General features: G+C 40.0%; 1 protein-coding gene across 3 annotated transcripts; it reads right to left on the bottom strand.

Moving 5' to 3' along the window:
- Positions 1-6004: 6004 nt before the first annotated feature.
- Positions 6005-10212, bottom strand: LOC145440600 (uncharacterized). Of its 3 annotated transcripts, XM_080318257.1 has the most exons (5): positions 10026-10212; positions 8571-8714; positions 8331-8465; positions 6927-7073; positions 6005-6348 (listed from the first exon to the last, which is right to left on the bottom strand). In XM_080318257.1, exons 1-5 carry the CDS (start codon positions 10153-10155, stop codon positions 6092-6094), a joined length of 813 nt encoding a protein of 270 aa, XP_080174383.1. In that variant the 5' UTR covers positions 10156-10212; the 3' UTR covers positions 6005-6091. The 3 variants fall into 3 exon arrangements, with proteins under 3 accessions (XP_080174383.1, XP_080174395.1, XP_080174392.1); XM_080318269.1 differs by lacking the exon at positions 8571-8714; XM_080318266.1 differs by lacking the exon at positions 8331-8465.
- Between the last annotated feature and the right edge of the window lie 13122 nt (positions 10213-23334).

Genomic DNA, 23334 nt, shown 5'->3' on the forward strand with positions numbered 1-23334 from the left:
TGTTGAAGATATATGCCATGTAGCGTGAAATGATAGAATAGCGATACAATTGCTGCTCGCTAAATAGACCCACACACATCTGGAAAGATTTCGGCTGACATTAGCAATGAGCCAGCCCACTACGTCAAGGTTTGAGCTAAGCGCCGGATTAGGTCATATCTATTATTGCATGGTTGCAAGGATAGACTACATCAAAATTAAGTAGGGGAGATGTGGTACCGATGGATCAAAAATTGGAAAATGTTCGCTGGCCCCAAAATGTTCAGCCGAAAACAGCAGATCTTTTGCTGGCTGAGCACTTTGATACAAGCTCTACCTATCGCGCACATATACATGAATATCCGTCTCTTTTCATAAAATATTTATGGACGTTTAAAATTTGTTGCTCGAACGTGTCATCGGTCCCCACCCGGTGGGTCCAATGGCACGCGACCCGGGGACCTATGACACATATACCCTGAAAAACTCAGATGTGACACCTTTTCTTGCTCAGTATTATAATATAAGCTACAGCAAGCCAAAGAAGAATTTTCGGTCGCAACGGTCAAAAAAATGGATTAAATATTGACTCAAATGTTGTCATAAAATCGGGTTTCGATTTAGGCTCGGACTTATAAATTTGAGGGTACATACATATTGCCCGAAAATCGACAGCGTGACTTCCAAAGACCTCGTTATAGCGATAAAACATCATATTCAATTATTACAAAAATATTTTCTGTACGTAGTCATGTTTCATTTGTTTCATGATTAGAATGCTTGATTATTTTGCTTGATTTGGCTATTGTATCATCGGTCCCCACCCTAATAATTTTGTACATGAATCGAAAAAAATTCCACTCAAGGAAAGAACTGAAAAAAATAATAGGTTCCATTATATAGCCTGATACAAGCCCTAGACTTCACAATAAAAATGATTGCTGGTTTGTTCGTGTTGAAGGTTACAAAGAAAAATGTATATATCGATCTAAGTTTAGTTTACACCCCCCAAAACAAAAAACATCTGTGAGAGACCCCATAGTTCGCGCACGTCGAATTTTTTTGTACGTGAGGAAAGATGTTGCCAGCGTGCAATTGTAGAAGAGTTCACGGAGTGTAATCATGGAATTATCATAGAGAATTTTCAAAGTATTTTCGGTCCCAGTGATCCATCGGTACCACATCTCCCCTACCTCTACTGCATGCAGAGACTTGATGGTTTTCGGGATATGGGACCTTTATAACAAATGCAGAGATTTGATAAATTACCAATAGGTCTGTTCAAAAATAACTTTTTTTCTGAATCTTGCGGGTTACGTGATTAAATCGTTAGGTTGCCTTAATTGCCTTGATTGGGGGATAATCCCAGGATTGTCATCGAAAAACTCAAATAACTCCGCTTCTACGGCTTGGAATTGAGTCAAATTTGTTTTGCATCGTTATTGAAGACAGCGCAACAATTTTATGGGGTTGGAAGAAAAATTTGAAAAATTTTTTTTTTGCATTCATAGGCAAATTCGAAATTTTCAAACTCTGCGAAATCCGCGAATATTGGTTGGAATGAATTCAAATTTGGTGTGCGTCGTTTTTCAAGGCAACCTAACGATTTAATCACGTAACCCGCAAGATTCAGGAAAAAAAGTTATTTTTGAACAGCCCTAATGACCAAAGAGGGGGAGCCTTCGAACAGGCGGCCCCCGGGCGACCGCCCACCTTGCCCACCCTAAAAGCCACCACGGATGTTGACCAACCGACGAAGCACATGCTTGGTAATTCTCGATGACTAAATTTGCCTAATTCGAAGACTTTGGTCCCACTCATTCTTGGCCGATTTAAACGGACAAACGGCTTTGTCTGAATTAGGCCGAAAATCAATGGTTAGTTTTATTGTAATGCTCAAAGACAGATAATATTGTTTTGTCGCGTATTTAATGAATTGCAGCTGCTCTACTGCAGTAATTGGCACTGATCGCAAAAAAACGCACAATACTTATATGCTTATCTTTAGGTTAATTGCACTGTACAGTACTGTATTGAGATACCAGGCGATTCAATAATTATCATACACTACTAGTTGCATTAGGCTACTCTGTAAAACAGACACATAGGTTTAAATAGTACACTAAGTACAGGGATTCTTCAAGGGCTGAAGGACTATTTTCACCTGATAAAAGTACCCTCGATAACAGTAGGAAATTAAAATCTAAAAGCAGATAACTGGCTGAAGACTATTCGACTAAACTTTTAAGAGTTCACTGTGTATTGTTAATGGATGGATCGAGTTTGTTTCATCCTAATAATTTATTTTTTGTTAAAACGAACGAAGGACTGTTTATTGTAGGCTACTGTAAGACTTGCGAACATGTGTCCCTTTTGCGCAGAGATATGTCCGATCAAACCGGAGTCTTTACGGAAAATTTTCACTTATATTCAGTTCCCAACCAATGTGTCCAAATTCATGGGATTGGATTGTCAGTTCATGGAGAACTTTAACACGACCATTGTTTCGGTCCTGGTCAAATTTACAATACCGCGTCGCGTAATCTGTGATATCTGAACGTTGGGTTAGGACCATACCATGATTTTCAAGCGTGGTAGACTCACTACGCCACTTTATCACTCCCATAATATCAATGGTACTGCTCAAGTAGTTTGTCTACATAAAACTTCCCAAAATGTGATTGAATATGTGATCTGCAGTGGCAGCTAACTTCATTCGCAATTTGAGAACATTCGGTCAATATTTCTGCAAATAGTTATTCCGATCATATTAATAAAATGACCTTAAATTGTGAACTCAAAGATTCTAGAAAAGCTAAACCTTTCGGACCTAAAAAATGCTCTGTTTATTTGCACCTTCCTTACATTAGGAAATCAAATTCGATCATCGGTGAGCCATTGGTTCTCATAAATGGAACCTCGGATAATCTTCATGACGAAAACTCCGATGACTGAAACGCTGAAGTTGTACTACCTGGGACATATCAGAGCTACATAATATAGCAATACACGTGTCGATGTGATAGTCGGTATGTGGTTCGCACATCCCGGCGTTTGCAGACAAAAAGTCGTCCTCATGTCCTACGGTTGATTAGAATAAATGATTATGTTTCTCCAACGCCATCATCGCATTCATTTGGCATATGCCAAAAATAATACGGCCTGGATATGGGCTGATATATCTCGAATTCTCCTTTGTCCATAGCTGCCTAAATGGATGGCTCACAAAAACCTTGTCCTGGCGATCTGAGCCGCACCTCATAAATGCCACCTGCATAAATAATTAAGCTTCCCAGGACGAAATGCAACTTCAAGTCGCACACAAGAAGTTCGAGGTCTGGTGCATTTCTGCCATTCCGAAATCTCGTGACTACATAAAACAGGGGTGGGCAAACTTTTCAGCTCGCGGGCCGCATTCAACATCTGAATCCATTCGCGGGCCGCACTATCTAAAATTGGGATTATAAACCAAAACGCAATATTGATATTTGATTATATAGCGAGGACATGGGGATAATAGATGTGCTTATTTAAAACAAGACAAACTTTGCTTTGATGATATCGTGCACGCGTCAGAAACATATAGTGGCGAGATTGCATAAGCTGGCGGACCTCAATAACCAATTTGTCAAAACTATAGAGATGAAAGTCGGTTGGCCCGATTCTTAGAGCAGGATTGAAATTTAAATCTGTGAGCAGCGATCTGTTCATAGATTTACTAATTCCACTTTTGGTTCAGCTCCAGGACACACTTTGCTGACAGCATCATAACCATATTAGCTTCGAACACGATTCTACTATGTGTAGATAAAATATAAATAAACCCATTGTACGCATACAGACAACGAATCTACCTAAGACACGCCTGAATGGAGTGGCCAATCTGAAATCCCACTGGTGATTCAAATTATGTTAGTATCCCACTGGTGATTCAAATTATGTCAATCTCGTTGCAGCTATCCCGCTGTGATATTAAGTAGCCTATTTACCTTAGATCAGTGGTTCTCAAACTTTTGAAGACACGCCCCCCCCCCCCCCCCTTTATGATGGTGAAATATTTCGCGCACCCGAATCGTCATATCACAGAACGCAACCAGGATGCTAGCAAGCCTAGCGGGTAGTTTGATGACATCGAAGGTTATGACTGTGGATGGATGAGAGATTTTCAAATATGTAATTCAGACTAAATACAGAGCAATAGGCCTATCTACATGTCGCTAGATGTCCCGACAAATTACCCGACGTAAGGTTACGCATTCGTGCGTCACAGACGACGCAAATTTGTCGGGAAATCTGTCGGGTAAAATTGTCTCGCGAGGTTACCCGATAAAACAGCAGGGGAAATCGCCTATATCGGGTAACGGAAACGTTCGTTCTGAGATTTTAGTTTGGTTTAGGTATTTCCATGGCTGTATAATTGATCTTAAGTCTGTTTTATAACATTATAAGTGACTTTTAGCACCTGTGGGTATAATTATATCGTCGAATGGCGATATGTCTAAAGTACCGTACGAAACGAACCTGATATGGAAGAGCCAATTTAGCATCCGATACAAAACCACCCGCTTTGTCAAACATATTATAATTTAGGCTGTAAAAATGTTTGTTGTAGCATATTTGTGAACTTCAAGTGTTCACTAAGGTTATTCACGTTGAGAACCGGTCCTATTCGGAATATATACATGGCACATCAATAGGCTGCCTAAGGTTTCACAGTTCCAAACGACTCCTTTTGCAGTGATATGCGTTCTTATTCGCCTCTGACAACTATGCAATGGAAAACATCACATGGATGAATGTTAATAAACTAATTATAAACTCTCGAATGCAATGCAATGTGTAGTTTCGATAGATAAACCTGTGACATGTAAAACGGCGAATCTGTCGGGTAAGCTGTCACCATTCGGGGAGTCCCCCTACGTAATAATCACTGTCGGGTAAATATAATGGACATGTAGATAGCTCTAATAACTATGAATTGGATGTAAATAGCGTGGTGCGCGAAAAAAATTTTCGGTTGAGCTCAGCTTCGCGCCCCCCATCAGATGTTTTCACGCCCTCAAGGGAGGATCCAAACCACTTTGAGAACCACTGTCTTAGAATTATCATGGTGAAATATACTAAGAAAAAGTTAATCAAGTCCCTGCATTATTTCGATTTTTAGTACACATTTTAATAATATTTTTAAAAAGTTTCGTTAGACTCTCGCGGGCCGCACAGAACGGTGTTGCGGGCCGCATGCGGCCCGCGGGCCTTAGTTTGCCCACCCCTGATATAGAAGATGTTCGGTCACGAAATAACAACAACACACAACCAAGTAATTCATAAAAACGGACCAGCACCATGGACATAAAAGTATTGATTACGGGCCCTAAACTTTCAAAGACACCAATGAATCTGACCATGGGGCCAGTAGTTACAAATCCGACAGTAATATGTGCAATTCCAATTTCATTGACCGTTTTCAACCTTGTATTTTTTTCGTGCTATGCGCGAATAATCAGCATAACAGATTCACCCCCGAAAACAAGAACACCATCGTAACGATAATGGTAGTCGCCCCCGCCCCCAGAACTTTGATTTATCAAACTATTGGGGAGCTTAAGACTAGCGTTTTGGAGGCGCTGACGAAGTTCTGTTACGGTCCCGTATTTTTTTTCCTGCCGTCTTTCAAACACCGTCTTAGAAAAATAGAATCTCTTGGGCATTTCACGGTAAAGTCCCGTGAAGAGTCGAGTCCCATTTTTGAGATACATCCCAACTATACCTATATAGGCTACCCCGTTGTGCATATTTTGCATATACCTCGCAAATCCGTCCCGTAACAATATCCTTAGGAATTGGGAGAAAAAAAGACGCTGTCAGTAAAGTCTCTACTACCGATGCTTCCAGTTCTGGACATATCGACAATCCAGTATATTCCTGACTGTACGCGTCTTTGAAAAGCCGGATCTAAGCGGCTTAACCCACTTTACGTCCACACACAAGTCTTGCAAACTACCACACAATAGCCCACAATAGCCCATTTGTTATTAGCACGCTTAGCGTGGCTTTATTACAAATGCAATGGTACAAGTACAATTGTCACATGTCTTGCTGCGCGCATCAGCGATCAGTCATTTTCTTGTGTCTCGTTGAGCTCGATCCAATTGAAGAACTTGGATCCGTTAATCCAAACCCCCACCAATTGAATGTGACGGGAACGCGGCGTCGTAAAAAATATTGCGAGCACTATCGTCGCAATGATAATCAGCACGATCACGCAGCATGCATACTTTTTACCGCATTTTTTAAGCCACATTATAGAACACATGCCATCATCATCTTCGGTGTCCCCGCCGATAGGATCACTCGTCGGCGTGTCGTTATCTAAAAGCAACATGTTGACAGTCCACAAATGTAGTAAGAGATCGAATAGAACACATTAAATTGTCTCTACCTTGTCTCATATATATACAACGTAAATATATTTGTAAAATATTTGGATTTACGAGATTACCAACGTAACATAGCGATCCGATTTATTCGTCGGAACTGTCTTCCATGAAAGTTCGCTCTCGCCTTCATTGTTAGGGTTTAAACCAGGGTCGGATCTGAAGTCAGTAGTTTACATCCACTTTCTACAACTATAACAAATTCTGCAGTCATAAAAGAAGCTCACCACCTACATATACCTGCCAACCAGCAATGCCTCCGTAATATACCAAGCCTTATTCCCGGGAAGCAAAACAGAAGAACGACAAATACATCCGTATTAGAATTAGACATCACGTGACGTGTCGTTTGCGCAGCGTGAAAATGCGCATCTGTGAACTAATTAGCGAATGGCAAGAATCAGCAATATTAAATTGTAAGCCGATCTATTTCTCGGCAACTCCCAGTCTAACGATAGTAATGGATGACATTGACCGAGAGGCTGTCCGTCTCAAAATAAAAGCTATACTCACTGTAGCCACTGGTCGACGCAGCAGTATTGGTATCCGGCGAGTTTTCCTCTTTACTCCGGACAGGCTCTTCCAATAGAGTCGTAGAGTCGCTTGGGCACCCATTGAATCCGAAATCATCGCCGCCCGCGCTTACAGGAGGTAATGCTTCTGTAACGATAAACATTGATGCATATCATTTAATGTCTTGACAAGTCCAGCGATGATCAAATTTGCCAATGATGGTGCCACTATAATAGAGGTAATGATCACTTTCACCTGACTGCGAATGGATGAAGATATTCTTCACGAAACAGAAAACTACTTCAAGTAAAATACTGGACATTTCACTAGTTGTTAACACATTTGATTCGTAGATGAATCCTCAATCTCTGATGTTGGCAGCTTTCAAATACTCAGCTAACGCAGAATAACAAAATTACCGACATGAACATTAGGGCACTTCAAAAATGACTTTTTTTTTCTCAAATCGTACTGGCTACTTGATAAAATTGTTAGGTTACCTAATTTGAGCCTACACACAAAATTTAGTTCAGTTTCAGCCAGTAACCGCTTTGCTACAGGAGAAGAAAGTTTCTACTTATATTATATAAAAATAAATACTAAAAAAATTGAAAATTTTCTGTTCACCCCATGAAAGTGTTAGTCTGTCTATAGACACGATGCGCACCAAATTTGGTTCGATTCCAACTAGTGGAAGCGGAGTTATTGCCGTCGAAAAATTTGGATTTGAATAAAATAGTATTTACGGTGATCCATTCTTTGTTCATTTATTATAGTTGTGCTTACCGTAAATACTATTTTATTCAAATCCAAATTTTGCGACGGCAATGACTCCGCTTCCACTGGTTGGAATTGAACCAAATTTGGTGAGCATCGTTTCTATACACAGCCTATCACTTTCATGGGGTGAACAGAAAATTGTCAAATTTTTTGTTATTTATTTTTATATAATAAATAGAAACCTTCTTCTCCTGTGGCAATACGGCTAGTGGTTGGAATTGAACCAAATTTGGTGTGTAGGCTTAAATTAGGTAACCTAACAATTTTATCAAGTAGCCAGTACGAGTTGAGAAAAAAAAGTCATTTTTAAAGAGCCCTAATGAACATAGCTGCTATTTATAAAACATAATATTCCGCTTCCGTGATATTTTTCTGCATTTGGCTACACACAGATTTCATGACAATTACGCTCGTGGAGTGATGCAATTCCAAGTGAGGAATTGTTCCAGATGTTAGTTTGACTAAAAATTAAAACTTTCAAGTGGAGTAAAATTAATAAAAGATCCTAACTAATTAAGCAAGTAATCGACGTCCGTAAGAACTACTTCAGTACTCCCAAAAGATTAGATTTTACTGACCAGCTCTGGTCACTTAAACATAGATAACTAGTGTCACAAGTCACACCATTAGCTGCCGGCACGACTTGTTCAGTTTCGTGCAACGTCAGAGATTCTTCGTCGCCAGCAGTTACAGGTGCCACAAGTTCCAGTGCGCCCTTCGAATCAGATTGATCACTCTCCAACTCACGCAAGATTTTTCCTGAAATATTATAATAGCTCTAGTAAACATAAAAACGTACAGTGACTGCAGCAATACGGAAAATCACACACTGCAATCAACATCGGTCATTTAGAATATCTTAACCTGTTTTCTCATCCGGTGGAGTTGGGACGTTGTAGCGTACGTCCGTCTTTTGTGACCCAATACCACCATCCATTCCAAATTCGACGGACGGGCGAACGCCTTCCTCGTCGGTTTGATCTCGTATGCGGTCCCGCGATATGTTCACTGTAATGCAAGGATAGCAGCTATCACCGCATAGAATTTACTGTAATTTCGGGTGTGATCGGACGCGGGGTTTTCGTTTGAAAACGTACCGCGTCACTAATTAGGCTATTATGTATGGGCGGCGTCATTCGGACAGACGTAGGTTCTGTTGCAGGTAGATATATTTAGAAGGTTCAATGCAACCTGAATAATGAGTGAAAACAGTGGTAAAACACTTGTCGGGCTCATAAAGATTTCCTAGCAACTCACCAATCCTGGCTGAAAATTCTGGGTTTTTGTAGGGCCAATATGAACTCTAGATAAATAAGAAATTTACCAAGAAGTTGGCATATAATCAGGATAATACGCTTCCGTTTACTCACATATACCAGTCTTTTAATAACGGAATGACTAATAACTCTCAGAAAACAAATGTTGGCGTGAACAGAAAGCTGATATAGCAAGCTAATGTATGTGTAAGTTAGCATCGTAACATTTCTTGACGTCATGTGTTCGCGTTTACATATATTCACACGTAGAAAAAGACTATTTGATCGGCAGTATACGCAAACTCATTTGATTCAACGTCTCCTTATCGCGTTTCAGATATGTTCATTGTTCACCGCTCCCATGAAGCTAGAGTTCATCAGCAAAGAGATGTTTTCGTGGTACTCAATTAGTCCAAAATATATTTGACCGAAAGTATTAAAATTTTCACCCCCTATGGCCCCTTTCGAACGTTTTCGCCTCCCAATCATCCCTTCGTATTGTTAGCCAGCCTCGTCTATAAATCGTCCTCCTGGGGTCGATGTCGCCCACTTGAGGAGCAACTGTCATAGGTGTTGCCATTCGAGTGAGCTCGGAACCTACTATGTGTTCGAAGCATCGATAGCTGGCAGAGGTTTGTCAGAACTTTATGGGGATTGACAAGTGTTTGATAAATTTCAACGCTTTATAGCTGGTGATTGTAGTACGTTTCAACTGTGATAGTGAAAAACGAACTGCAACGCATTGGCAATAGCGAATAAATGCGTATGGTGATCAAACTAGAAAATCCAAATGAAATAAGTGTATTCCATAAAGAGGACAGAGTCTTTGAAAAATCCCGGACAAGGACAAATTGACTTTTTACAATAAGTGTAGTGTGTCGGATTGCTAACCCGTTCTTTTCTATAATGGAACCACAATATGTTCACCATTAGAAGGAACATCATGGAGCGGCAAACAACTTACAGCTACCCGATAAAGGTATTCGCAATAATGTAATTCTAGATATTTTACGCTCATGATGTGATGGTTAAAGTCAAATTAATATATCATAATCGATCTTACCGCCATCGCCACCACGAATGATGACGCGATCCTCATCGAAACATTGTTCCATATTCCCTAGCAGAGGCTCGGTAATAGATGGCTTCTCTGAGCTGATTGTCTTACCTTTAGCTCCTGATTGTGTATCCATTACGATCAATAAAATCAATAATATATTAAATCCAAGAGCGGAAAACTTAACCTGCGAAAATAAGTAGAGCTGACTTAAGTTCGTCGATTGGTACAGCAGCTGTGCCAACATGGTTTAAATGAATCCCCGATTCACATAACAGCAGAGGCGAGTGGTTGGATGCCGGATGGCAATTAATAGGAAATGGAGTAATCACCAGAATACAGACAACTACCCACTGATGACTTCTTGAGATAATTGTGGTAGCACGACAGCAGTGCGTATAGCTGAAAGCAGTTAGACGTCCATTGAGTATAGTCTACTGCAGTGGTTCCCATCCTGCAGGCCTGAAAGATCGGAAGGGGGCGCGATGAAGCGGCAACTGAAAAAATATTTCGCGCCTTCCGCGATTTACCTCCAATTCACGCGTGTTTCTCTAATATATACACCGAATGTCATTATTTTTAATTCCCTCATCAACAGTTATAACTAGTGATGGTGTGAACGTGAGGTTCGCGTTCGCGTTGTGTGTGTGAACCTCGGGAATTTAGAGGTTAGCGTTAACAATCGAACCTTGGTAGGTTCTGCACTGTGAACCTTTTTCATATATTACAATTTTAACTTCATTATAACATATTTGGTTTCAATGTATTGTATTTCAACTGCGGGCCACGCTATACATCGCGCTGACAGCATAAAAAGTCGACACTAATCGACCAAGCACCTTGAGAATCTCAAACATGTTTTTTGCTTTGTTACAAAAGTTTGCTCGAAATATCCAGCTTTCCGTGTGTGAATATTTAGCGACTCTCTGCTATGAGCATGACCAGCAATCACACAACATCAAGAGCGAAATAACCTACATGACGCTTATTTAACCAACGTACCAACGAAATTGATGTCGTTGTCTGATATACGGGGTCAATTTTGATTTCATATGTTTATTCTATCATAAAAGCCATATCCGTGCGATGTGGATGTTGGCTATACTGCTGTATAACTTGTTAAAGAGGTAATATCGGTAGCAAGTAGGGGAGATGTGGTACCGATGGATCACTGGGACCGAAAATACTTGAAAAATTCTCCATCATAATCCCATGATAACACTCCGTGAATTTGCCTGCAGTTACATGCTGACAGAATCTTTCCTCACATGCCAAAAAATTCGACCTGCGTGAGTTACGGGGCCTGTGACGAATGATTTACGTTTTAGGGGGTGTAAAGTAAATTTGGATCGACATTTGCATTTTTCTATATCACCTTTCAGACTAACAAACCCGCCATCATTTTTGATGTGAAGTATAGGGCTTGTATCAGGGTATATAATGGCACATCTTTTTTTAATCAATACCATCCTCGAGTGGACTATTTTCAAGTCAATTACAATATTTATGGGGTGGGGGACCTATGGTACCATGGCCAAATCAAGCAAAATAGATGGGCCAACTAATCACTTAACAACAAAACTCCCCTACACATATATAGGCTATAAATCATTGGTACCTACGGTGTTTTATCGCTATTACGAGTTATTTGAAAGTCAAAATGTCGATTTGAGGGTAATTTGTATGCGGCATTAATTTTGTAAGTTTAGGCGTAAATCAAAACATGATTTTATGTCAACATTTCAGTTGATATAATCTATTTTATTCCTGAAAGTCGCGACGAAACATTCTTCTTTGGCTTGCTGTAGAGTACACAACAAAACAAGTTAAAAATTTGAGTTTTTGAGCGTGTGTTTCATAGGTCCCATGGTCGTGTGCCGTTGGACCCACCGGGTGGGGACCGATGACACGTTCGAGCAACGAATTTTAAACGTTTATAAATATTTTTTGAAAATACGGATATTCATGTAAATGTCGGCGATAGGTAGAGCTTGTATCGAAGTGTTGAGACAGCAAAAGATCTGCCATTCTCGGCTGAAGATTTGAGGGCCAGAGATCATTTTGCAATTTTTGATCCATCGGTACCACATCTCCCCTACAGAATCCCGTTTTACACTCTGCTCAATATCAACGTATAGCAATACAATACGCAGACACCGAATACATTGTCTGGTCTGGCCTAGACCGTTAATGCATAAGCTTATATTCCCTTCCAAGTCCTTGTAGAAATTGTTGTCAAATCGACGGAAGATAATAATTTTATGGGATTACTATATCATTTGATTGTCCCAGTTATTACATTCGGCGATGTTTAAAATGTACATAACTAATATCCCTCCATATAGCATTTGTATACAGACATCAACTATACCTATTCATAGAAACAAACAGCAACTTGTCTAATATATATTTCTGGCATGTTTGGAGGTCAATCAGAGCCACAAGTAAGCTACCTTGAAGCCGCGGTTGGGAATCATTGGATTGCAGTGGTTCCCACCCTTTTTGTCTTCGCGGACCCCTTTTGAACCTTCACGGACCTCCGCGGACCCCCTCAAAATTTAGTTCAAGCTTAGTTCAATTATCGTGCAACCGTCATCTGTCTCGTGCAAATATCCGATGCAAGCTGGTGATAAACAGCAACCAAATGACCATTCTTGAAAATAACATCATACTATAAGAAGAAATTGGGTAGAATTATATTATTTCCAAGCTAATTCTGCAGCTGCATTTCTTGAAATGTATGGTCAAGTCTTGACAATTCACCCCTTCAATTTGATTCATATCCACAAAGATGGGTAGAGGCGAATGTACCATAATACCGTGTGACGCCTTCAACGACACCTTCGGGTATAATCGCAACATATGGCACCAAATGGAGAAACATATTTTTAATGAAGTGATCACGTCCAGATTATAGTCATTTTTATACAGCACAGTGATTCTCAAAGTGAGTTCCGCCGTCATTTTGGGGTCTGCGATACCATTTTCTAGGACCGCAATAAAAGTTCTACAAAATTCACACGATCCAAAAAAATGAGATATAAAAAATTTCAGTAAACTCATTAATTTGAACCAAACCGGATGATGGCCCGACATTATCACGCTAAAGTAGAGTATTTTGATGCGGAACTTATTCTTTAAATCGGAAAAACTTCGCGGTTCGCGCGACAAGAAAATAGCTGCACATAATTTTCATAACACTGATTGGTGCTTACTAAGCCGATATCGAAATATGTTAATCAGCCTTGCCTTTGCCGTTAGTTGGTTGGTTCGTGAATTTGTTAGTTCGGTTGGTTCGTGAATTTGTTCGCTATTTGCAATTTGGCGATTAAAATGAGTTAGCACAGTATAAGATATGTCATCTCATACAGACATTCTGTTGTTGTAGGTTTCAAAACAGTTTAAAATAAGTTACAAGTTGTGTATCAGTTCCTTTGCAAATTTAAATTCTCGCGGACCCCCTGAAAATGTTTCGCGGACCCCCGGTTGAGAACCGCTGGATTAGAGCTTACGTTGTCGTAGACTTGTAGTATTCTATCTGTAGCAGTGCCTTTCTGCTCAGTACTAGTCGTGACGAACCTGTTGCATAAATTAGATAGGAATGATATATTACTTTATATAATTATATTACTTGTTAACAATTGGTACAGGCTTCAATTGTATCGTACATGAATATTGGATAGGTAGATTGTGTATCCCAGGGGTTCTCAACTTCCCTCGTATAACGGGCCGCATTTTCATACTAAAAGACGCCGCGGGCCGCAGAACTTTATCACCATGTATTTGTGAACCACTATTAAATTTAGGCTACTGTAGCCTATTTACCAGTCTTATACGGGAATTTACTACATTTTCATGCATTCTAAGGCAATAATGGAGAGCGTTCGTAAGTTTGCAGTTGCTGTTTTGTGTAAGGATATCTATCTTCAAGTGTTTCAAGTAGTCTAAATTCCTTCATGGAGCGTACATTCTATTCGTTGCCATGTTGGTATGTGTACCCTTCAAACCCTTCCACCAGAGAACCGAACTCGCTGTTTCAATGCGTGAGAGAGAGCAAGTATAAAATTACGGTGACATTTTCGTTGCAGAGGTCATTATCACTTTTAGCTCTCAGTGCTATAACAAGTCAGACGTTCGGGGACATTTCTGAGCAAACCAATCAACTCTACCTCTTTCCTTCCATGACTGGACCCTTACACCAATAGTTACAGAAGTCAGCTTTGTCAAATTGATGTTTTTCACTGGTCCCCTTTTCACGTTTGCCCCGTCAGCATTTCCTCTGGAAATATGTCCACTCTGATAAAACGCACCTGGATAATTAGCTATGCAATGTGTCATGTGTGTGCACTGTGCAGTGTGCATTGTGTGCAGTCGATGGATTCGTCCAATGCTAGGCCAAAGTAGTCTATGCGTGTCAACGTCTTTCAAAACATGCGATAAAAGATCGACTGAGATAGCTGTTAGGCCTACTCTTCTGGTGACTGTTGAGTGCTGAATCAGACAACTGTAGCCTCGAAATTTGTCAGGTGATATTGAACTTGCTGCTAAGTTCCGGAAACAGCGAATATTCGCACAGTACGTTAAATTTTTATTGAAGTCACACATTCTCTAGCAGACTCTTCGGTTTATCGATATTCCAAGCAATTTTGAACAATGCGTCTGTCACGTCGTCGGCAATTTTAAAAATGCCTCGAAATAATATGGGTTGCTGGGCTTGACACCAAGCTAGCAACGTTTTCTCTAAGATCAGGCGGTATGTATAACTCCAGACGAAACTGTCGTGCTACCATTTGAAGCTTCTAGGCTTTGTTACAACAACTGTTCTTCGACAAATGTGACACATCGGTCTTCCATAACGATACTGTAGCAGTAGTTATTGCGTTCATATTGAAAGATGTCGCGTGCCGCAAAAGAATCGTCTGCGGGCCGCGGGTTGAGAACCCCTGGTGTATTCGATCATATCAATTTGCTTCAACTACTGAGATATCATATTTCGTCATCTATTCGGCGGACAGTTACTGATGTGGACTAGTAGTTCTACGCATACGTGATCCATAAAATGTCCAGTTTATTGTATGAAAGTACCTTGATATTCGTTAACCGATCCATAATTCATTGTAAATCAATCTGAACTCAAGCCATCTCGCAAAATGAAATGGCTTGAATCATGTCCTGAATTTAAAAAATTTGACAGGACTTCGACTTGACTAGTGACTTGACTTGACCCGAGCCACCTCAAAAAATCGAGTGACTTGAGTTGACTCGAGTCAGAATGTGCAATGAATCAAATTGACGTGACTCGAAGTGATTGATCCCAGCACTGGACAAATCACCTTGCTCATTTCACACTACCAACAGACGTACTATGACTGCGATATGCCGCACGAAAAGACCTGGAATATACTGGAAATCGCGATACGACTAATACGAGGTTATCCACAATATGAAGGAATCGAGAACGAATAATCGTGCATACTGAGCGGTTTAGCGAGTCAGCTTGTCGCTAGCTTCTCATCAAAGGAGACGGCTTGAACTTCAAGTTGAATAGAACATGTTTTCAGGACCAATGTTACCTCAACGAAGTTCTGAAAATTTTGTTTCATCAATTGACAATCCTTCAGAATTTTGCAACTTGAAATTAGGGTATAAAGTCTTAAAATATGTGGAGGACCGGTGCTGGTATACGGACCGGCGGCTGAGAACCATTGCTCTACTTGGATAATTTTGTATTGCTTGAAATACACCTCAAAGTCTGAAAATTGGCATTGTCCTAAACAATCGCAGCGACGCAGCTCAATGACCATAACAACGGCCCTTGCGTGGTTGCGATTGTTCAGAACAATGCCGATTTTCAGACTTTGAGGTGTATTTCAAGGGGCGGCTCCATTGCCCTGATTAGATTTTAATGTATATTTTCGGAATTAGTGCGACAGTAGCTTTCAAATAAGATCAACTTTATTGAATTTAAGCGCGCGGGTCGTCAGCTATGGGATTGCCAATGATGGTGAGTTCAGATTGCTGAGCAGTAATAACCTCCGGGCAAGCAAGCGTGACAAAGGGTGTTGCGTATCTATCCGTACGTTAGTTATCTATAATGGTTCTGACGAGGTAGAATGGACACTTGGTGGACACATGAAAGCATGCTGCCTTCTAGTCTAAACAAGTGTCGTGAGGAATAGGGCTGGGCACAATATTTCGAGTACTCGAATCTGAATCTAGTGTATATTATATTTTAATGATTCGAGTCGAGTAGTGAAAGGCGATCTTTTTGGAATGCTGAAATTATACGCTCCTCGTTACTGAAGCTGAATTTAACACCGAGAATTATACTCATTTTCATTGTTGAAGCCTTGAAAGTTTGAATATCCGCATCGTAGTATACGAAAATGTAGTACAAAGCTACGAAGGTTACTGGAAACAGGTCATTTCCGAAGTCATGATCATCCCACAACATTGTCAAGAAGTGCAATGAAATAAGAATTGTCGAAAAATTACCCCAAGGCATCTTCAATGTGATGGATAACAGGTATTATATTCTTTGTGGTGGCATAAAGGGTACATATTTGAACTATGAAATGTTACATATTGTTATGACCTCATAATGACCGATACTCGATTACTAGACTCGAAGCATAATACGTTATTTAGAAACGAATCACTCCGGTATAGTCGATGTTTCCCAGCCCTAGTGAGGACGTATAATAAACCTTTCTGAAAACGACTGTTGAATCTCTGTACCCTTTACATCTCCAGTATCAGAAGGTCTTTCACAGATACAGTAATATAATCTATGTTTACAAAATTCCCTTATTTGGTATATTCAATTTTATTTTTAGTGGTTTTGTTAAAAATAAACACGCATATGCAGAATTGACAGTCGTTAGCAGCCACGTTGAAATATTCACCCGACATAAAAACAACAGAGGTTAGAAAACGATACCGTCGGAGCAGTCAAAGCCTGTTTTTCCTCTTCAAATAGATTGCAGCGGCACTTTCTCGTTTCCATGCTCTTATTTAATAGCTGCATATTCCAGAACAAAAAGGCTACTGCTGATAGGCCTAAAATTATGACCTTGGATTGAATATTCGTTAATCGACGCTAAGGTATAGTGCCGTTACGACATCAGGAGAAACAACATTACCCATTACCCAGTAAGGTTGGATATTTAGGTATCTACCTATCTTTTAGTGAGTCAATCTGGCAAGACAATAACTAATATGATATTCGTAATCAGCAACCTCGAATCTATCATTGATACATATACACAATAGTCAAAATCCGCCCGACATCATTCATAACAATCACATGGAATATAAATTTAATTACATTTGACCTTGGTTACCCAAGAATTTATATGCGGATGACAAGAACGACTACGTTAAGAAGGTTCTGGAGTATAATCCCGATTCAACAACACATCAGCTATTAAGACATGGTGATGGGTAGCGTTATTTGACATCCTTTTCAGTTTTCCGTGTGGCGGTAATAACTCTGTTAACAGCAGCCAGAAGGTCATGTAAATGTAAATCTCTTTCTATTCTTTCGACACGAAGAAGCTCAGTCTCCATTCGAAGCTTTTTAATCCGCAGTAACAATATCGTCATCGTGACATCTTCATCCCTTAGTGTATTGTCGTGTCGAGTAGGAGGGCTGGATCCACATGGTGGTGTAAGTGACAGGTCTGTATAGGTCAAGGTAAGATAAGTAGGTGGATAGTTATTTACCCTGAATCAGTATTTAAGAATACATGATGAAAACGTAAGCATACTACTCTACATACGGAGTCAACCTAGTTTTGTGGGGCGGGAGATCCCTATACGGTTGTGCGGAACAGGATCGACAAAATTTACGGTCCTACTCCCATCCTCTGTTTCTAAGCTCTGGTCCGACTCCGGTCTGACTCTTAGGTCGGATTCCTGAAATGAATGGGATCCGGTCCTAACAATCTCCGATAATACTTGTCTACTCACAGGATAGTATTGATACTGATTGAAACAATGCAAACAGGACATCAAAATCTCACAGAGCGAACCCAACCCTTTTCTGAAGTAATTATACCAACTTGTACTTAGAATGTGGTTTATTTCCATGAACGTTTCTCTTAAGTATTGATATTTTTGTGGTGGAGAGGTTAAGGCAGTCATATTATTAGTATAAAGTATTGATCCGGCTCCTATACGACTGCGGCCGTAACAGAAAAAAGTAGCCTACTAATCCGGCTCCGAACCAGATCCGGCCAAGAATTCGAAAATTCAGCCGGTTATCCTACCCGGCCGCGGTCCGTGCTTCGTCATACTATACCAGGGGTGGGCAAACTTTTGAGCTCGCGGGTCGCATTCAACATCTGAATCCATTCGCGGGTCGCACTATATAAAATTGGGATTATAAACCAAAACACAATATCGGAATTTCAGTATATAGTGAAGACATGGAGATAATATATATGCTTATTTAAAACACGCCAAACATTGTTGTGGTGATATCGTACGCGCGTCGGAAACTGTGGCGGGATTTCATAGACTGGTCGACCTCCACAACCAATTTGTGAAAACTATAGGGATGAATGTCGGACAGTCGATTCTAAGAACAGGATTGGAATTTAAATTTGTGAGCAGCGCTCTGTTCATAGATTTACCAATTCCACTTTTGGTTCAGTTCCAGAACATACAATGCTGACAGCATCATAAAAATGTTAGTTTCAAACACGCTTCTACTATGTGTAGATGATATATAAATACCCTAATTTTACTCATATAGAGAACGAATCTACCTTAAGACACGCACGAATCGTTTTTATAAGCACATCACTGAAATATTCAAAATGGCAGCGGCCAATCTGAAATCATACTCGTGATCCGAATTATGTCGTATGGTATTTTTGTGATGTTCAGCTATTCAAACAGCGCGGGCCTTGAGATCGGGCTGTCGCGCCAGAAGGTAAATCATAACAAAAAGTTAATATAGGAAGTATTTACCTCAGAACAGTGGCTCTCAAATTTTTTAAGACACGTCCTGCTTCCTCATGACGGTGAAAGATTTCGCGACCCCTTATCGTCATATCACTAAACGCAACCAGGATGCTAGCAAACCTAGCAAACCTGACGAATAGTTTGTTAGCATGGAAGGTTACGAGTGTGGAGTGTGGATGAGAGATTTTTAAATAGGAAATTCAGACGAAATACAGAGCAATAGTTATGGATCGGGTGTGAATCGCGCTAAGCGAGAAAAAAATTTCAGTTGAGCTCAGCTTCGCGCCCCCCCTTAAGATGCTTTCACCGCCCCAAGGGGTCGTGACCCCAGTTTGAGAGCCATGGTGAGAATTATCATGGTACATATACTGAGAAAAATTTTGATCAAGTCGCTGCAATAATTCGATTTTTAGTACGTATTTTATCAATATTTTTAAGAAGTGTCTTTAGACTCTCGCGGGCCGCACAGAAAGGTGTTGTGTGGCCCGCGGGCCGTAGTTTGCCCACCCCTGTACTATACGGACGCATACGGACATTGAAAATCGATGTTTTGAAAGTTGCCATTTGAATATACTTCGATGGCACCGGTTGTATTTTGTATATGAGTCACAGATCAACAGGAAATTGAAGGTAAGAATGTAAGTCGTACAAGTTAATTGTACGCACATACTGGCAGAAAGCTCACACATACATGCAACATTGCATCAACTACGACGACGTGAGAAAAGCTCATTGTTCAGACAAGAACAAGCAAACGTAATTCTACGCGAAAAGCGGCAGAAATAGTTACGAAGACATTCCAAGTGAACACGGTCCAGCACCACATGTCCCCACGGGTCCATAACTGGGGCGTTGTATTGAAATTCAACCGTTGCATTTGAATTTATTTATAGTTGGTTCAATAACGACAATACGTCGTGAGGTGGCGGTAAAAAAACGTCTTCGTTGTCTGTGGTCTTATGTTTGCAGGGCGGATTGTCGTGTGTCAAGTCGAGGTGGTATACGCAAGGTCGGGTCGATTGAAGGAAAGATGTACGCAGCAAAGTATACAGCATCGTTCTGGAGTCAGATTACACTGGTCAACAATTTTGAAGGAAAAATTTGTTGACTTTGATTTTGCAATTGATTTAGGCTAATTTTGGCGTGCTGATTCCAAAAATGCCGTTGGTTTTCTTCCATCATATATATATAATATATATGCGATTTGAGCTAAAGGCAGCTCGGGTCGCGCGAGGCCTGCATGTCTAATCAGTGCGCTAAATCCGAAAAATTAAACTCTCTCTCACGGATTCCAAAGTATTTTGATTAATACCGAAAACTCAGATTTTGCGGGCAAGTATCATAGACCTACTAATAGATGGAATGATCTCTCCAGAAATTGTTCAAATACTTATTGCTTTACACAATTGCGTTGTCGCTTCAAACAAACTCCTTTCAGTTGTTGTTGAAATTTTTATCGAACACTTTTATATAATCTATGTTTACAAAATTCCCTTTTTTGTTATATTCAATTTTATTTTTAGTAGTTTTGATAAAAATAAACACACATATGCAGAATTGGCAGTCGTTAGCAGCCACGTTGAAATATTCACCCGACATAACAACAACAGAGGTTAGGAAACGATACCTTCGGAGCAGTCAAAGCCTATTTTTTCCTCTTCAAATAGATTGCGGCGGCACTTTTTCGTTTCCATACTCTTATTCAACAGCTGAATATCCCAGAACAAAAAGGCTGCTGCTGATAGGCTTAAAATTATGACCTTGGAATGAATATTCGTTAATCGACGTAAAGGTAGTGCCGTTACGACATCAGAAGAAACAACATTACCCATTCATCTGCGCATAGGCGCGTGAAATATCGCTAACGAATCTCTTGGCAGTCCCATACAAACTACGGAATTTTCAAAATGCGCCACAAGAACTATACTAGAATTACTCACTTTTTATAACTAACTAGATTCCCTTCCGAAGCCACAATAATAGGAATTGGTGAATTGGTAATTAGTAGGGCAAGTTTTTGTTGCACTGAAATCACGAGAAAGATGCATTTAATTTTCACAAAAGTTGCAGTAAAAAGTTACATTTATAATTTTTTTTGAAATAATAGGGTTTGAGATATTCGAAAGATTCCTCTGTATAACCTAGTTCCTGAAGACCAGTCAAATTTGTTACTTTATGGCCATTTAACGCACGGTCTGGCGAAACCGCCAAAAATTACATTTTCTGCGGCACATAGCAAGAAAATTACGCAATGCTGGAATAGCTTTCAATACAACATCCATTGTAGTAAAATATTTATTCAACTCGAAGACTTTTCGGGTGCCTCTTTTCAAGAGTTAACGGCACACTAAAGGGATTTAAACAGAATGAAAAGCAAAACCAAAAAGGCGAAGTATGACGCGACAATCAGAAATTACATACCATGAAGTCCGCAATGTAACGATAGCAACAATAACAAACTTGAAGAGTACGATACTAGTAACATAGCATTTTTAAACCAAACAATAACAAACACGAATTAGAACGCACTAATGGGAAATTTGTAAGATATACAGAAAATATTTTTGCCTACATAAAATAGGCTTGGTCAATTGGATGATTGTTGATTCTAGGGCTTTCCAATGAAACAAGGATCTGCCTCGCGCAATGACTGTAAACATTTGGTCATTATAGTTTTGAGCACAAGAAGGGTTCTCACTTAAATGTTGGCCAATTGCCGAAGCGTATGCTTGGTAATCGTCGTAACAGTCGGTTTTGGCGGCTGATTTGCATTGTCGTGCGAACTTCGTACGGTCATTTGCGCAAGTTTTTGAGCGAATCAATTTGGGAATGTGTTGCGTTATCCGTTCAAACAATCTTTGTGATGTACGTCCCACATACCTACTATCACAGTGGCACTTAAATTCGTAGACGACGTTACTTGCATTTAAAGCAGGAAGTACATCCTTTCGGAAGTTTGGCAGAAGTGGTTTGGTTGGATACACCACATGCGCATTTACACTATAATAACAACGGTGCACGGCCGATTTGATCAACTTTTTAAACCGATTCGACACATTGCCTAGCCATTGCCTAGCTTTTCATTCTGTTTAAATCCCTTTAGTGTGCCGTTAACTCTTGAAAAGAGGCACCCGAAAAGTCTTCGAGTTGAATAAATATTTTACTACAGTGGATGTTGTATTGAAAGCTATCTTCAAGTTCTGTACCACAAACCAACTGTTCAATGCCGGAATTATTTCCAAAAAAAAGCCAAATAACATAGCTATAACTAGGGCTGGGCAAAACCAAGTACCTGAGTGATTCGATTCTGAATCACGTAAAACGCTTCGAGTCGAGTCGAGTATTCCAGTATCACTCATTATGACGTCACAACAGAATATAATATGTCAAAGTTCAAATATGTACCTTTTATGCCGCCACAAAGAATATAATGACTGTTATCTAGGCTTACCATATTTCGGAAACGAAAAAAGAGGACACTTTTTCAGAAATTTCAGACATGCAAAACTGGAGAAGAATTCTCGAAAACCGGTAAATTTCTCCCACTTCATGATCGGTTGACTAAAAAAAAAAGGTCATCACTTCCGCTCAGAGCTCAAAATCACGTTTTTCACTCCACATTGCTAGGTGGATGGTTTCAAAGCTTCCTTAGTGGAAAATGGTATCAAAACTATAATTCTCGATAGTAAATTAACTTTTAGTTGCGAGGAGCGCATAATTTCAGTACTGGAAGAACTCATTTTTTACTACTCGACTCGAATCATCACAATTAATACTCGATTCAGATTCGAGTACTTGAATCATTGTGCCCAGCCCTAGCTATAACCCCCTCTCCATAAAATAAGTCGAATAACACACCCCAAACCCCTTAGGTCTGCAAACGTGACCCAAGGCATTACAAAAAAATTTACTCTCGGCGACTGTAACAAAAGCAATAGCCTGAAAAAGGTGACTCAGTGAAAATGTAATTTTCCGCGGTCTCGACTGTCCCTCGTTAAATGGGAAACAATATTTCAAATTTAAACGACAGAATTAATGAAGCGAACTATTAAGATTTTGTTCGGGCAAGGTCGTGCTTGGCAGGGGTAGTTGGACTTCTTGTTTGAAAGCCATTCTGTCATAGATAACAGTGAGATGCAGCTAACCCATCATATCGCTATTTGTTATGCAAATCAAAGAGAGTAGAACCTTTTGATAAAAGTTGCAGTAAAAATTGGCATGACAAATAGAGAAAAGTTGCAAAAAGTTACACTATATTATAGTCCCTATGAACAGCTTGAAACATCATAGTTGGCCTACATAGATTTTGAGTATCTAGGAAGGTGTCGGCAGCTGTAAAAAAAGT

This window comes from Botryllus schlosseri, chromosome 1 (assembly GCF_051294905.1).
Source record: "Botryllus schlosseri isolate E-star chromosome 1, Bs_hap1, whole genome shotgun sequence".
NCBI classification, from domain to species: Eukaryota; Metazoa; Chordata; class Ascidiacea; order Stolidobranchia; family Styelidae; genus Botryllus; species Botryllus schlosseri.